Source organism: Chelonoidis abingdonii, chromosome 3 (assembly GCF_003597395.2).
Source record: "Chelonoidis abingdonii isolate Lonesome George chromosome 3, CheloAbing_2.0, whole genome shotgun sequence".
NCBI lineage: Eukaryota > Metazoa > Chordata > Testudines > Testudinidae > Chelonoidis > Chelonoidis abingdonii.
The window spans coordinates 205838953-205854221 of record NC_133771.1 but is presented as its reverse complement, the minus strand read 5'-3'; the positions used below and the strand labels follow the sequence as shown (position 1 = coordinate 205854221).

The 15269-nt window shown below is 46.0% G+C and overlaps 1 protein-coding gene across 10 annotated transcripts in view; it reads right to left on the bottom strand.

The window, feature by feature from the left end:
* Positions 1-11429: 11429 nt before the first annotated feature.
* SEL1L2 (SEL1L2 adaptor subunit of SYVN1 ubiquitin ligase) overlaps positions 11430-15269 on the bottom strand; it is a 63126-nt gene continuing 59286 nt past the window's right edge. For 9 of the 10 annotated variants that reach the window (XM_075064480.1, XM_075064472.1, XM_075064475.1 and 6 more), the window contains 2 exons: positions 13483-13611; positions 11430-11618 (listed from right to left, as the gene is read on the bottom strand). In XM_075064480.1, coding sequence (XP_074920581.1) covers positions 11502-11618; positions 13483-13611 — 246 coding nt within the window. In that variant the 3' untranslated portion in view covers positions 11430-11501. The remainder of the gene's footprint in view (positions 11619-13482; positions 13612-15269) is intronic. The other variant, XM_032789861.2, reaches the window with a different exon arrangement.

Sequence of the window (15269 nt, the reverse complement as noted above, 5' to 3'; positions counted from 1 at the left end):
AAAAACCCCAGCCTTGGGCTGTGACTGCCCTGTTTGAGCAATTATTCCTGAATTGGCACTCTCGGGTCCCGCCAGAACCGCATCGTCACAATTATGTAGCAATTCATGTCGCTAACATTCACCTTACAAACTTAAAAGCTGGGTCTACTTTATAAAATCTTCAGGTAAAAAAGCCTCATATCTTGAGTTTTCAAGTGGTATGGGAGCAAGGATATTACGTTAATGGACCAGATCCTGCTTTCATGGAAGGCAATGGCAAAACTTTCCCACTTGCTTCTCTGGGTTAGGATTTAGGTTGCTTGCACCCCTAAAGGAGTTTCTCAGCAGCATTTGCTCCAGCTTCTGAAATATTACACCAAAAAGGTGATTAGTGAAACTCATTCATTTAACGAACATTCAGTGTCTGGCCTTTGCCCTGCAAAGATCTGTGCATGTGTTTTAATTAACTTGAAGCACATGAGTAGTCACATTCAAGTGAAGGGATAATGAAGCATGCACATAAGTGTTTGTAGGTTCAGGGCTTAAGTATGTACAGTGTTACCAGTAGTGATTATGAAGTATAAATTAAGTGGAAAAAAAAACAGTAATGCAATATTAAGCTCAGAGCATGACACTTCTTGAAAGGGTAGGGGTGCAAACCCTGCTCTTCTGCCCAAATTCCAATTTGGGGAATTATATTCTGCTTACCTAATATTTCTTCTGATGTTTTAGCTTCAGAGTGTCCTAGGTTCTGTTAATGAATAGAAAAGACGGTTACTCACCTTTGTAACTGTTGTTCTTCGAGATGTTGCTCATATCCATTCCAGTTAGGGTGTGCGCGCGCTGCGTGCACGTTCGTCGGAAGATTTTTACCCTAGCAACACTCGGTGGGTCGGTTGGGCGCCCCCTGGAGTGGCACCGCCATGGCGCTGGATATATACCCCTGCCGACCCAACCGCCCCTCAGTTCCTTCTTGCCGGCTACTCCGACAGTGGGGAAGGACGGTGGGTTTGGAATGGATATGAGCAACACATCTCGAAGAACAACAGTTACAAAGGTGAGTAACCGTCTTTTTGTCTTCGAGTGCTTGCTCATATCCATTCCAGTTAGGTGATTCCCAAGCCTTACCTAGGTGGTGGGGTCAGAGTGAGATGTGGCAGAATGTAAAACTGCTGAGCCAAAGGTTGCATCATCTCTTGACTGTTGAACCAGAGCATAATGCAAAGCAAAGGTGTGGACTGAGGACCAGGTAGCTGCGCAACGTATCTCCTGGATAGGTACAGGAGCCAGGAAGGTGGCAGATGAAGCCTGAATCCTGGTAGAATGCGTGGTGATGTGGCTTGGGGAAATGAGAGTCAAATCATAACAAGTGCGGATGCACGCCGTCACCCAAGATGAGATCCTCTGAGAGGAAACAGGTAGGCCTTTCATTCGGTTTGCTACTACGACAAACAGCCTGGGGCGCTTTACGAAACGGTTTTGTCCGCTCAATATAAAATGCGAGCACTCTATGGACATCCAGGGAGTGCAATTCCCGTCACGTTTGAGTGTAGCTTCGGGAAGAAGACAGGAGAAAATGTCCTAGTTAATATGAAAGGCCAAAATCACCTTAGGGAGGAAAGCCAGGTGTGGTCGCAACTGCACCTTGTCTTTGTGGAACACAGTGTACGGTGGATCCACCGTTTAAGAGCCCTAAGCTCGCAGACTCGTCTGGCCAATGTAATGGCTACGAGGAAAGCTGTCTTCCAAGACAAGTATAGCAGCGAGCAGGGTGCTAACGGCTCGAATAGGGGAGACATAACCTGGTTTTAACCAGACTTGAGGTCCCAGGTCAGGGCTGAGCGGCGTACTTGAGGGTATAAGTGCTCCAAGCCCTTGAGGAACCTCGAAACCATAGGGTGTGAGAACATGGAACTACCATCTTCGCCTGGGTGGAAGGTAGAGAAGACTGCCAAAAATGTACCCTCAGTGACGATACTACTAGGCCCTGCTGTTTGAGAGACCAGAGGTAGTCCAAAATAGAGGGGATCGAGACCTAAGTGGGAGTAAGATTAAGCGTTTCGCACCAGCAGGAGAAACGCTTCCACTCGGCCAGGTACGTTGACCGGATGGAAGGCTTCCTGCTACCCAGGAGAACTTGTCGTACTGATTCAGAGCAACGTAACTCTGACTGGTTTAGCCACACAGCAGCCACACTGTGAGGTGAAGAGTCTGCAGGTCTGGGTGGCGAAGCCTGCCATGGTCCTGAGTTATGAGGTCTGGGTGGAGTGACAGGGTAATTGGGTTGGCTATCGATAGGTCGAGCAACGTGGTGTACCAGTGCTGCCTGGGCCACGCTGGAGCGATCATGATGATGTGCGCTCTGTCCCTGCGGAGTTTCAGCAGGACGTTGTGAACCAGCAGCCACGGTGGAAAGGCATAAAGGAGCTGGCTCTTCCACGGCATCAGGAAAGCGTCCGAGATCGATCCCGGGGAGAGACCTTGGAAGGAGCAGAACATCTGGCATTTCCTGTTCTTGTGGGAAGCGAACAGGTCTGTGTGGGGAAATCCCCACTTCTGGAAAACAGAATGCATAACATTCAGGTGGATCAACCTCTCGTGAGACAGGAAAGATCTGCTGAGTCGATCCGCCAGGGTGTTCCGAACGCCTGGGAGAAAGGATGCTACCAGATCTATCGAGTGGGCTATGCAAAAGTCCCAGAGTTGGATGGCCTCCTGACAAAGGGGGGAGGACAGTGTCCCTCCCTGTTTGTTTATTTAGTACATGGCCTTTGTGTTGTCTGTACACACTGAGACACAATAGCCTCACAACTGTTGCTGGCACGCCAGGCGGACTGCTCTCAGTTCTTGGACATTTATGTGTAATGCTAGCTCCTGAGAAGACCAAAGGCCTTGAGTACAAAGGTGACTGAGGTGAGCACCCCAGCCGAGAGATGACGCGTCCGTCGTCAGGGACATTGAAGGTTGGGGGGGATGGAACGGCATCCCTGCACACACCAGGGAGGGAGTTAGCCACCATTCTAGGGAGCCTACAGTGCTCGAGGGAATGGTGACTATCGTGTCTATCGGGTCCCTGCCCGGGCGGTATACCGAGTTGAGCCAAACTTGGAGAGGACGGAGGCGGAATCTGGCGTGTTTGGTTACAAACGTGCAGGCAGCCATGTGACCCAGGAGACCGAGACAAGTGCGACCCGAGGTCATCAGGAAATTCTGTAGACCTCGGATGATTGTTGCCATCGCCTGAAACCATGGCTGTGGTAAGCAGGCTCTGGCTAGATTGGAGTCCAGGATAGCTCCTATGAAGTCTAACCTCTGCGCGGGAACCAGAGTGGATTTTTCTATATTGATCATCAGGCCTAGACGTGTGAATAGGTCCTTGATGATGCCCACATGCTGAGTGACTTGTGTCTCGGAGGCCCCTCGGATGAGCCAGTCGTCCAGATATGGAAAAACGTGTATCTGATGTCGGCAGAAGTAGGCGGCGACTACGGCCATACACTATGTAAATACCCTTGGGGCTGTAGAAAGGCCAAACAGCAGGACCGGAAACTGGAAGTGCTGACAGTTGGCTATAAAGCGGAGGTATCTCCTATGCGGAGGAAAGACGGCAATGTGAAAGTACGCGTCCTTCATATCGAGGGCGGCATACCAGTCTCCAGGATCCAAGGACGGGATAATGGTCCCCAGGGATACCATGCGGAACTTCAACTTTATCATAAACTAGTTGAGTGAGTCCTCACAGGTCTAGGATAGGTCTGAGACCTCCCTTCGACTTGGGGATTAGGAAATAACAGGAGTAAAACCCCTTGCCCCTTTCGTCCATCGGTACCTCCTCTATGGCTCCTATGGCGAGGAGCGTCTGCACCTCTTGTAAGAGGAATTGCTCATGAGAGGGGTCCCTGAAGAGGGACAGGGTGGCAGGGCGGGGTTGAAATAAATTCTAGGTGGTACCATACTCCACCGTGTGTAGGACCCAGCGATCTGAAGTTAACTGGGACCACGCCGGGAGGAAGTAGGAGAGATGGTTGGAGAAGGGAGGAAAGGGATCCTGGCCTGTAACTGGTATGCCGTTCTTGGGCGCACCTTCAAAAGTTCGTCTTTTGTCCCGGTGGTGGTTTTGAGAGACCTTGATTTTGGCACCCTTGGGATCCTGACGGTCCTCTGCGACCACCTCGGCCGCGCCGCCTGCCAAAGTCCTCTCTTTTTCTAGGCACAGAGTATGGGCGGTGAGGCTGGGGACGGAAAGGCCTGCGTTGGGTCACTGGCATATGCATGCCGAGAGAGCACATTATGACCTGTTGTCCTTCAGGCTTTGCAGCCTGGGGTCAGTCTTTTCCGAGAAGAGGCCTTTACCATCAAATGGTAAGTCCTGAATGGTATACTGCAGCTCCAGTGGGAGGTTTGAAATCTGAAGCCATGAAGATGCGCCTCATGGCAACACCCGAGGCCAGAGTCCTGTCTGCTGAGTCTGCTGCATCCACCGAGGCCTGGAGGGAAGTTCTGGCCACGTTTTTTCCCTTCCTCCAAGAGGGCAGCGAACTCTTGGCGGGAGTCTTGAGGGAGAAGCTCCATAAACTTACCCACCGCCACCCAGGTGTTATAATTTATAGCGGCTAAGCAAGGCTTGTTGATTTGCCACCCGGAGCTGTAGGGCCCCTGCCGAGTACACCTTGTGGCCGAGTAGGTCCATTCCCTAGCCTCCTTCAATTTCGCGGCTGGCGCCTGCTGGCCATGGCATTCCCTCTCATTAACGGACTGGACGACTAGTGAGCAGGGAGGAGGATGGACATAGAAATAGTCATACCCTTTAGAGGGCACCATATATTTACCCTCGACTCCCCTGGCCGCAGGAGGAATAAAGGCTGGGGACTGCCATATAGTATCAGCATTGGCCTGGATGGTCCGAATAAACGGTAGGGCCACTCTAGTGGGGGCATCCGCCTATAAAATGTCCACTACCAGGTCCTCTACCTCCGGGACCTCCTCCGCCTGGAGGTTCATATTGAGTGTTACCCTCCTTAGGAGGTCCTGATGGGCTCTCAAGTCAATTGGAGGAGGGCCCGAGGAGGATGTTCCTGCCACCGCCTCATCTGGAGAAGAGGAAGAGGCGATGCTGGCGACAAGCAGGTCCTGGGTGGCCTGTTGTTCTTGGGCGATCTCCTGCTCCAGAGGAACCTGGGAGTCCGGTGAGTGAACTGGGGCTTCCTCTGTAGCAGTTGGAGGGGGACGGCTAACCGTCGCCTCTGGCACTCGATGCTCTGATGAGACAGAGCGGGACGGAACTACTGGTACGCCTTGTGCCCGGTGGTACGCCCAAGGTGTCCAGAAAGACCACTGATGGGGTCCTTGGGCCTGGGCCTGGGTCTCTTGGAAGACTCTGGTTGGCACATCGGAATCACGGTCCTGAGCATAAGAGCTGTCCGCGTAGGACGACACTGATGCATGTCTGGATGGCCATGGAGGTGCTGAAAAGCCCTGGGCAGAGTCTCTGTCTCTAGCGGACCTTGCCCTACTCGACACTGGGGACCTGTACCGGGAGGTGTACCGGGAACGAGATCGGGACCTGCGACCGGAGCGGTGCCGGGAGGTCAACCGAGATCTCGAGGCTCGACGTCAGGAGCGGCTACAGGAGTCACGGTGCCTGGAACGGTGCCGAGAGTAGCAGGCCAGCGGACAGGATACCCGACTGGTGCTGCGAGTGCGACTGGTACCAAGGAGGAGAATGGTACTGGGACTGCGAGCAGCGTTGGGAGCGGGAGCGCCGACAGGACCTGGAGCCTCTGCGGGACCGTTATCATGAATGGTGCCACTCTGTTGTGCCGACAGAGGATGGTCTTATCAAGCCAGGCTTGCCGATAGACTGTATTACCTGCACCAGCGGTGTCCGGGGTTGAGGCAGCATCGACTCTGTCATGGCAATCAGATCCCTTGCCGTTGAAAACGTCTCTGGCGTGGAGGGAACAGTAAGCTCAACCACGGCACATGCCGGGGAGCTGTCAGGTACCGGACTCGATGGCCCTCATGGGACCGGAATCGACGGTGCCGACATCATCAGTGCTGCGGCAGGTGTCGGTGCCGGGCGATCCGACTTAGATGAGCTCTCTGGCTGCGGTGCAGGTGGCACAGAAGCAACAGGAGTCTTAGGCTTTCTCGACTTCGGGGAGAGGGAGTGGTGCCGAGTCGACTTCAGTGCCGCTGACAGCTGGTGCCGAGAGGCCTTGGCAGTACCAGCATGGTCCGGTGCCGAGGAGGTGCTTCTGCCCGCCGATTGACCAGCGCTTAGTGCCGAAGGTGGAGGGGTAAGAGCTGCCTCCATGAGGAGCTGCTTTAACCGAAAGTCCCGCTCCTTTTTTGTTCTCGGCTTAAAAGCCTTGCAAATGTGACACTTATCTGTCAGGTGAGATTCCCCGAGGCACTTAAGGCAGGAGTCGTGTGGATCTCCTGTCGGCATTGGCTTATGACAGGCCAAGCACGGTTTGAAACCCGGTGAACTGGGCATGGGCCCCGGCACCAGGTGCGGGGAAGGCGCTAATCCCCAACCCCCTCTTAACTGTACACTAACTATGAACAATAAAAATTAACTATAACTATATAACTTTGAACTATATACACAACAAAATAACTAGAGAACTACGAGTAGCTAGGGAGGTGGAGGTCAGTGAAACCGCACTCCACTGTTCCAACGACCGACACAGGCGGTAAGAAGGAACTGAGGGGCGGTTGGGTCAGCAGGGGTATATGTCCGGCGCCACTCCAGGAGGTGCCCAACCGACCCACCGAGTGTTGCTAGGGTAAAAATCTTCTGACAAGCGTGCATGCAGTGCGCGCACGCCCTAACTGGAATGGATATGAGCAAGCACTCGAAGAAGAACTGAAAGTTTTTAATGGGATCAATTTATTCCCTTTGATTTAAAAAAAGAAAAATAAACGTACTCCACCACTATAATATTGGTCTACTACTCTGTGATCTATATTTCAGTGTACCCCTGCAAACGAGTACTTTTATTTTTGAATTTTTAAGTACTGTATAGCCCAGAGGTGGGCAAGCTTTTCGGCCTGAAGGCCACATCTGGGTGGGGAAACTGCATGCAGGGCCATGAATGTAGGGCTGGGGCAGGGGGTTGCGGTGCAGGAGGGGAGTGGAGTGCGGGAGGGGGCTCAGGGTAGTGATGCAGGGAGCGCTGTGGAGTGTGGGAGGAGGGTCAGGGCAGGGGGTTGGGATGCAGGCTAGGGGCTCAGACAGAGAGTTGGAGTGCAGGAGTGGTTCAGGGTGCGGGCTCCAGCCCGGTGCAGCTTCCCTGGAGTGGATCCGGGGTGGCAGTGGCGCGTACTGGGGCCAGGGGCAGGCTCCCTGCCTGCCCTGTCCCTGGCCTCACATCGCTCTGCTCCGGGAAGCAGCCGGCACCATGTCCCTGTGACCCCGGGCGGGGACAGAGGGCAGCCCTAGCCTGTGAGTACCTCCCCTGAAGCTCCCATTGGCCCTCTGCCCCTCCCTCCCCCAGGGGCCTCAGGGACATGGTGCCGGCCACTTCCCAGAGCAGGACCCACGGCGCCACAGGAGTGGCAATCTCGTGGGACAGAGCCAAAGCCCTGAGGGGCTGGATCCGGCCCGCGGGCTATAGTTTGCCCACCCCAGTATAGACAGACACTTCTGTAGTTAGAACTTTCAGTATTAATCATGTCCATTTTTAGGGTTTAAGTCTTTTATCTTGGTTTTCTCAAAGCACATTTAGCCAAAATGTGATATGCAATTTCCCAGGCTAGGTATAATTTAGAGCTGTTTCAATACTTAAAAAAATTCAGCTGTTGTAAAATAAAGGCGTTAAATTCCAAGCAGTTGTTAGGGTGATATAGTGTCTTTTGTTATAAGACTAGATATTTTACTTAATGCATGGAAGCTGGGGTTTTTTTAAGTTATGGCACAAGAGAAAGTAAAATGCATGCTGGGAGATGATTACTTCTGACTTTGTCAAAGACTAAAGGCATCCAAAATCAAAATACAAATGTAATAAGAACCTCTTAAAGAGGAAATACATACAAAGAAGTCCGTGATCTGACAACTATGATCAATAGGCATGATTGTGCAATGATTTGCACTGAAAACGTGTACATATCATTTTACCTAAGCTTATTGGAATGGGGGATGGTCATGGTACATGAGGCACTGCATTTTATAAGATTAATTTAAGCATATGGCCTCACATTCCTTGTGCATCCAGAATTCACCTTTAAAGTCAGGGGGAGTTCATGGTGTAGAGGAAATACAAGGTCAATTCCTTGGGAAACTGTCAGAGTCTGGGGTGCAGTCCAGACTAGTGAAGACTGTCACCTCTCACCCTGTAAGCCGGAGTGCCTCTCAACGCATTGCTACTGTAGCTCTCTTCCTGGAATGCCCACAGTCAACAAGAAGTGTGCACCATGTCTACGTATTGGGCAGCCCTGAGCCAACACTTTGGATCCTGGAGCCTGCCTGCAATACCACAGACTTCCACTGGTCTCCACCTGACTTGGTTAACAACTGGCAAGGGATTGCCCACTCCCTGCAACCCCCAATTTTCTCAAAAATGTGTTCTGAAATGTTCAGCCCTGTCCTGGTACTAGCAGAGGAATGTCAAGGTTCTTTTTTTCCTTCAAAAGTCAATATTCAACAGTTGGTTGCTTTAACTAGAGTTACCAACCAATTCAAATATAGTATTGGATTGGTTTAGGTTCAAAATAAAACAAGTTTATTTAATTACAAAGAGAGCGATTAAGTTAGTACAAGTGTAAGGATTAAACTCGGAAATGGTTGCAAGAGAAATAAAGATAAAGAGTATTCTAGTAACTAAACTTAACAAGCTAGACTTGGTTCAAGGTAAAATCCTCACCACGTTTCCATCGAGATGGCTGACCTAGTTCCCAACTCAGGGTCTCTCCTCCAAAGTCAAAAGGCTGGTACCTTCATCTTCTTAGGCGAAAGATAACTTGGGGTTTCTTGGCCTCTCTATTTTATAGTCCAATGAACCTCTGAAATGGAGTCTTCTGGACTGAAGGATGCCTCCAGATAAAAGTGTGTTTGTGGCTTGTGAGGTAGGCAATAATGCAAACTGACTTCCAGGAAGTGGCATGCGACTTCTTCCCTGCTGGAATAGTTGTCTGCTAAAATGCAAATTTTTTAGTTCCTGACTTCTTCACTACAAATGAATGAAAATTATACATGTGATTGTCAATCTCCTCACCCACTGTGATAGTGTGAGGTTTGTCTCTCCCTGGTTAGCTTGATGGGTCTGTTCACGCAGTATGCAAATACATTCTCATTGTCTTTCAAAGTACTCTGGAAGTAACTCCTGGGAGGGGAAACCACATTCCATTCTCACAGTGGGGTAATTCCTGTCTGGCTGACACATGCATTTTAGCAATGATAATTTGAGTTTATGTCCATAACTTTCTATCAATTGCTTGCACCTACATTATGTGATAAGTGACCCATGAGCTTTTCTTTGACACTTGGCATGACACTTATCAGATACATTTAATGACATTAGAGAATTAGGGTACACTTGAATTTGAACTGGTTAATCCAGTTGCAATTCATTGCCATCTATCAGGATGCCCCTTGCTTTCTGCCCTTTTCATTTCCATGTGAGAAGGAAAAGATCTATTTGGTATTCAGTTCATTTTCTTATGCTATTGAATATTTTGACCAGTCCTGCAATCAAGAAGGTTCTGACTAAATAAAAATTCTGATATATAGTCTAGACTTTTCCATCTCTTAACTTTGTTCCATTACCCTAAGTTCTAACCCCCTCACAATTTCCTTAGTGCTTAAAAATTTCAGGTGTTTGAAAATCTTTGTCAGGATGACTTTCCACAAGTGACTAGTGCTGCTAGGAGGCCTCAATTTGACTGCCTAATTTGATATCTTTAAAAATTACTTTTTTTTTTTTTTTCCATGGGACAGGTGCTCAGTAGTTTCTGAAAAATCAGGCCCCTTAAGGTGTGTTAAGCTAAGCATGCAAAATTACCAGTCATTTTAGAACTTCGGGGGGTTATTGATGTTTAAGCATTTTTTTTTTTTCCCTAATTGTAACTCATGCTGTAGATCAGTGTCTGTAGGCCATTAATCACTTGATGTTTCTCTGAATGCCATCCAATTTGTCTTCCTTTGTAGATGTGCTCTCACCACTGTGTTTGTAAAGAGATTCTTGTTCCCCTGGCCAGTTCAGTAAGTCAGATGTGAGCACACAATCAAAAATCCTACTGGTTGTATTGCCTGTACTGCTTGATTCAGTGCAAGTTCATGTCTAATTTAAAAAAAACTTCCACTTTTCTGTTTAGTTCATTTTTTATATAATTGTTCTTGCCAATATGTTAGAGTGTTTGCTAATATTGGGAATGTTTGTGTATATATGTACAGTTCTTTGAAAACTGGTCTCATTCATTTAACAAACATTTTATTTTCTATTTTTCCAAGATGCAAGTCCTTTGGAAGCAGGTTGGGGATCCCTTATTCACCCTAAGGAGCACTTAATCACTGATGTGGTTTAATTGAAATCAGTGTGACTAATTAGACGAGTAGGAGCTCAACAATCTGGCCTTTTATTATTTCCTGCACATAATAACTAGGACTCCTAAGAGGGAGGAAAGTTACAAAAAGGAACTGACAGAAGTTAGATCACAAATCAGGAGCTACTAGTAGCATTGAATAGGAGAAACAGATATGGTGCTCATTTGTTGAAGCCTCAAGAGAGAAGGAACTGGTGGCTTGACAAAACAAGTGAGGTATGTGCAGGACAGATAAAATGATCATACATAGAGAAGTCTTCTCCCCTAGGAAAATGATTTTCTTCAGTGTCATGCTAGAGGCCTGATCTTCCACCATTGGTGTCCAGGAACATTTTGCCATTAACAATGAATGCAGGACCAGGCTTTCTGTTTGCTAGTAGAAACTCTAGTGAATGTCATGCTTGCGTAATTGAGAAATAATCAGGTAGCAAACTGCAGAGAATCTATTTCAGAGACTGAACAATGGATTAATGGCATATTTGGTCTGCTGAACTGGAACAAGTGAACCCATTTGTAGTCATTAAAAACTGTTGGCTGTCTAGCTTCCTACTGGCAGCTTTTTGTTAATTCTTTCTGCTTTCCTTCTGTATGCTGGCTCACTGAGTTGATCTTTTAATATAATTCTTTAAAACAAGCAGTGTAAACAGTATTTAAGGAACTTCTGAAATAAGGGATTTTTTTCTGCACAACATACTCCTGAGAATTGGGATAGCTGGTTATCTGCTGTGTATGTTTCCATCAGCATGCAAATGAAAGCTTTTGCTGTACTGACAGGTTTTCATTTCTGTAAGCAAATTATCCATTTTAAATTAAGAACCTAATTTTCTGTAATGTTACCAACTCTCCCTAGGGCTACACGTATATTCACTTTGTTACATAAGTATTAGAAAGAGATGTTAGAAAAATGAGTAATAGAATTTTTATTTAGAATGTAAAGGAAACTACCAAAAACTTATCACATTAACATTTTCCCAGTTCTACCTATTTCTTATCAGTAGTACAAGCAAAATAACTATGACTACCAATGCAAACAGCTCCCAATGTGGTTGCAGTATGGTGTCCAGTTTTGACATTTTCCAACTCGAAGTAAACTGCTGGGACAGAAAGGGAGAGCTCAGCAATACAGAGAATACTTTTTTACATGCAGAATAGAAGCTATTTTTAAAATGTGTAAAATGAAAGCATTATGCTCTTTTTAATGAGGTTTTAGACAGTGCTAGGATTGGTAAACTTAAATCAGGGCAAGATGTATAATATAGTAAGCACAGAAGAATAAAGCCTATAATAAGAACATAAAGGCCACACTAGGTCAGACCAATGGTCGGTCTAGCCCACTATCCTGTCTTCTGTGAGTGGCCAATGCCAGATGCTTCAGAGGGAATGAACAGAACAGGGCAATTTACGCATGATCCATCCCCTGTCATCTGCTCCCAGCTGCTGGCAGTCAGGGTATATCTGCACTGCAATTAAAAAGCTGCAGCCGGTCCATGCCATCTAACTTGGGGTGTAGGGCTGTTTAATTGCAATGTAGATACCTGGGGTCTAAAACCCTGTGAGGTGGAAGGATCCCAGAGCTCAAGCTGCAGCCTCAGCCAGAACATCTATACCACAGTTAAATAGCCCCTTAGCCCAAGCCGACTGGCACAGGCCAGGTGTGGGTATCGAAATGCAGTGTAGACATATCCTTAGAGCCTTAGGACACCTAGAGTATGGGGTTGCATCCCAAATCATCTTGGCTAATAGCCATTAATGGACCTATCCTCCATGAACTTATCTAATTATTTTTTGAACCCACAAGTCTATAAAACAGACATTCTGAGTTCACCTGTTTGGTTTTTTTTGTTTTGCTTATAGGACATCTGTAATGGGGTACACAAGTACTGCATGGCTCTGAGGCAGCACCCAGCTTGCTTACTATGTGGAAATCCCCAACAGATTGGGCGGCAGTATAGGAACAGCTTCAGACTACCAGTATTGCATGAAGGAACCAAATGCTATTCCTAGGAAAATTGGGATTATAGGTTGTATTCCCAAACCTCAGATTCTGATAGGGTTTGGTGGAGTTGTTTCAGAATAGATGATCAGAAGTACTTCCTTTCACTGTGTGAAGTGGAGGGACAAGCAGCTGGGTTTTCTAGTTAATAGCTAATCGAGGCATGGGGGGAAGTTAAGGAATCTATTGTGGAAACGTTTATTATAGCTCAAATCTGTGTCCTGGCAAAAGACTGAACTAGTCCCCTGGATCTCATCAGCACTACGCCACTCCTGGGTTTTTGGAAGAAGATTGCTTACGAATAAGCAAGGACTCCCCTCCCTTCAGATGACCATGATGTGCTCCCAGGTCCTCATGAGCTGACAACACAAACTCTGATGCCTTGCATCATAAGAGCAGCAGAGAATCCTGTAGCACCTTATAGACTAACAGACGTTTTGGAGCATGAGCTTTCGTGGGTGAATACCTACTTCGTCAGATGTCTTGCATCTGACAAAGTGGGTATTCACCCACAAAAGCTCATGCTCCAAAACGTCTGTTAGTCTATAAGGTGCCACAGGATTCTCTGCTGCTTTTACAGATTCAGACTAACACGGCTACCCCTCTGATACTTGCATCATAAGGGCACTGTATTGCCACTAAAACTTGGTAGACTGGCAGTCAAACTAAAGATTTGAGGGGTTTCAAGTCACACGCACTTTAATTTACAACTAAAGTTATAAGTTTCACTTTTGAAGGGTGTTCTGCATTTGTACAAATGGAAATTGCAGTGTGAGAACAGGGAAATAATTTGTATGACAAGTCTTGGATGGTTGGCCTATTCTTACCGAAACAGGACTTATTATGTAATATAGCTGGGATCTCGAATAGGTGCAATAAGTAAATCTAAAAGTATAGAATAAAGTGTAAAAAATATTAGAATTGGCCCTGGTGAAAGCTTGTCAGTATGTCCAAATCATACTTACCTTGAAAAGTTGAATCTCACTGAATAGAAGCTTAACTTCTAGCTTCATACGTGCCAAGAACACTGGAATAGAAGCATCTGGGCTTGTTTGTGCGGCGAGGTCATACCACCTTTTAGCCAAATGTATATCCTTTAAAAAGGAGGAGGAAGAGTGTCTCTTTTACTTAGAACATGTGGAATTTGCTTAGATGAATGTTGTGATACTTTAGCTAATCTTCAAAGCATTTCTACCCTTTGTCTTTTAGGTTTCTGCTTTTCAAGTATTTTTGTAGCTTAGTATATCATAAAGGATATACTAAGCTATAACAATACCTGAAAAGCATAAACATTAGATTACTGTATAATTGTTGGCACGAGATAAAAATGGATTTTGTTAACATTTAATTTGTGGGCCTGCTTTCTACAAACTCATTTTCAACCCCCACAACCTCTCAGTTCATTTGTCTTGTGTATGTAAATGGTCTTCTGAATTCAATAGGAAGTCAAGCTGAAGTCAGCATTTGATCATGGATACTTAAAATAGGCAGTCAGACATTTTTAATTATCTAATTAAGCAGTTATTCTTTATATCTGAAGCTAGAAATACAACCACCCAATTAGCAAGTTTACTGACAAAATTTAGTAACTAGATGTATACAAAAATTAGTCCATAAATTTAATGGACAATTTTTTAGTCTAATATCCTCAATTTTAGCTAACATATTCATGCCATGATGGAACCAATTAGTAACTTTGCCCCATCAGCTACTTTCTTAGCAGAGCACATTTTGGTGAAATATTTATCTAGTTAATAAAGTACTAGAATCTTTTGAAAGGCATTGATCAACCTAGGCTTGTCAAGTGTAGCTGCTCATGCTGCTCATCATGTCTTCTTGGTTAGTTTCTCCTGTTAATTTATTTTTAATAAATTTTGTAAATTTCTACTTAATTATTATTAGTAATGAGTAGAGATTCAATTTGGATGCTTATCTCAAACTTACTCTGATCTTAGACATCAGGCTGTAAATATTGGTAGTACAGGATTTATTCTACCATTTCCAGCACTCCTTTTTTCCCATCAGGTCAAAAATACTATTCATTCTTAGCTGAATGTGCAGTATTTCAGTTAAAGATAGTTGAATTCATCTTGTCTAACTTAAATACCACTGTAAGGTTTCAAAATTTGTGTTTGGATTCCACTTAGGATAGGCTGGAAAAGGAAACGGGTTTTATCTCTAATATAATGGTTCTCAAAGTGTGATCTGTGGAGCTGTTATATCACAATGGCATCTGCAAGTTGTCAAACAATTATTTCTTCATGTTTGTTGAAGCCTAGTCAAAGACTCTTTAGAAAGTCCAGACCAATGAAGAAACCCAAAGAACAAGCTACTCTTTCCACCCTCAAGAGCTGCTTCATGTCTTTGTCAGCATTTTCTTTGGTGAAAATCCAGTTAACCATATATACATATGACAAAGTAGTTTTGTTTTTTTTTCTGGTTGTTTTCTAAGCTAATGATGATCTGCAATGATTCAAGCAGTGGAAGTTACAGGTAATAAGAAAAGAACTTATATCAAACCAAGTCCTCCTGCCAGGTAGAGCGTAGACAGTACAGATACAGCATGGGCAGAGAGAACTAAGAAGCCCGCCAGTTTATGAAAAAATTTTGGTCCATCTGTGGGTCTGTCTTTTACATTACTTTTTCATGTAACCAAGAACTTTAGTTTGCACAAGCAAAGTGTGGAATTGAGGTTGGGAAGGGAGGTGACCACAAGAGGCTCCTTTTCCATATCATGCAATATTTCTCGCGT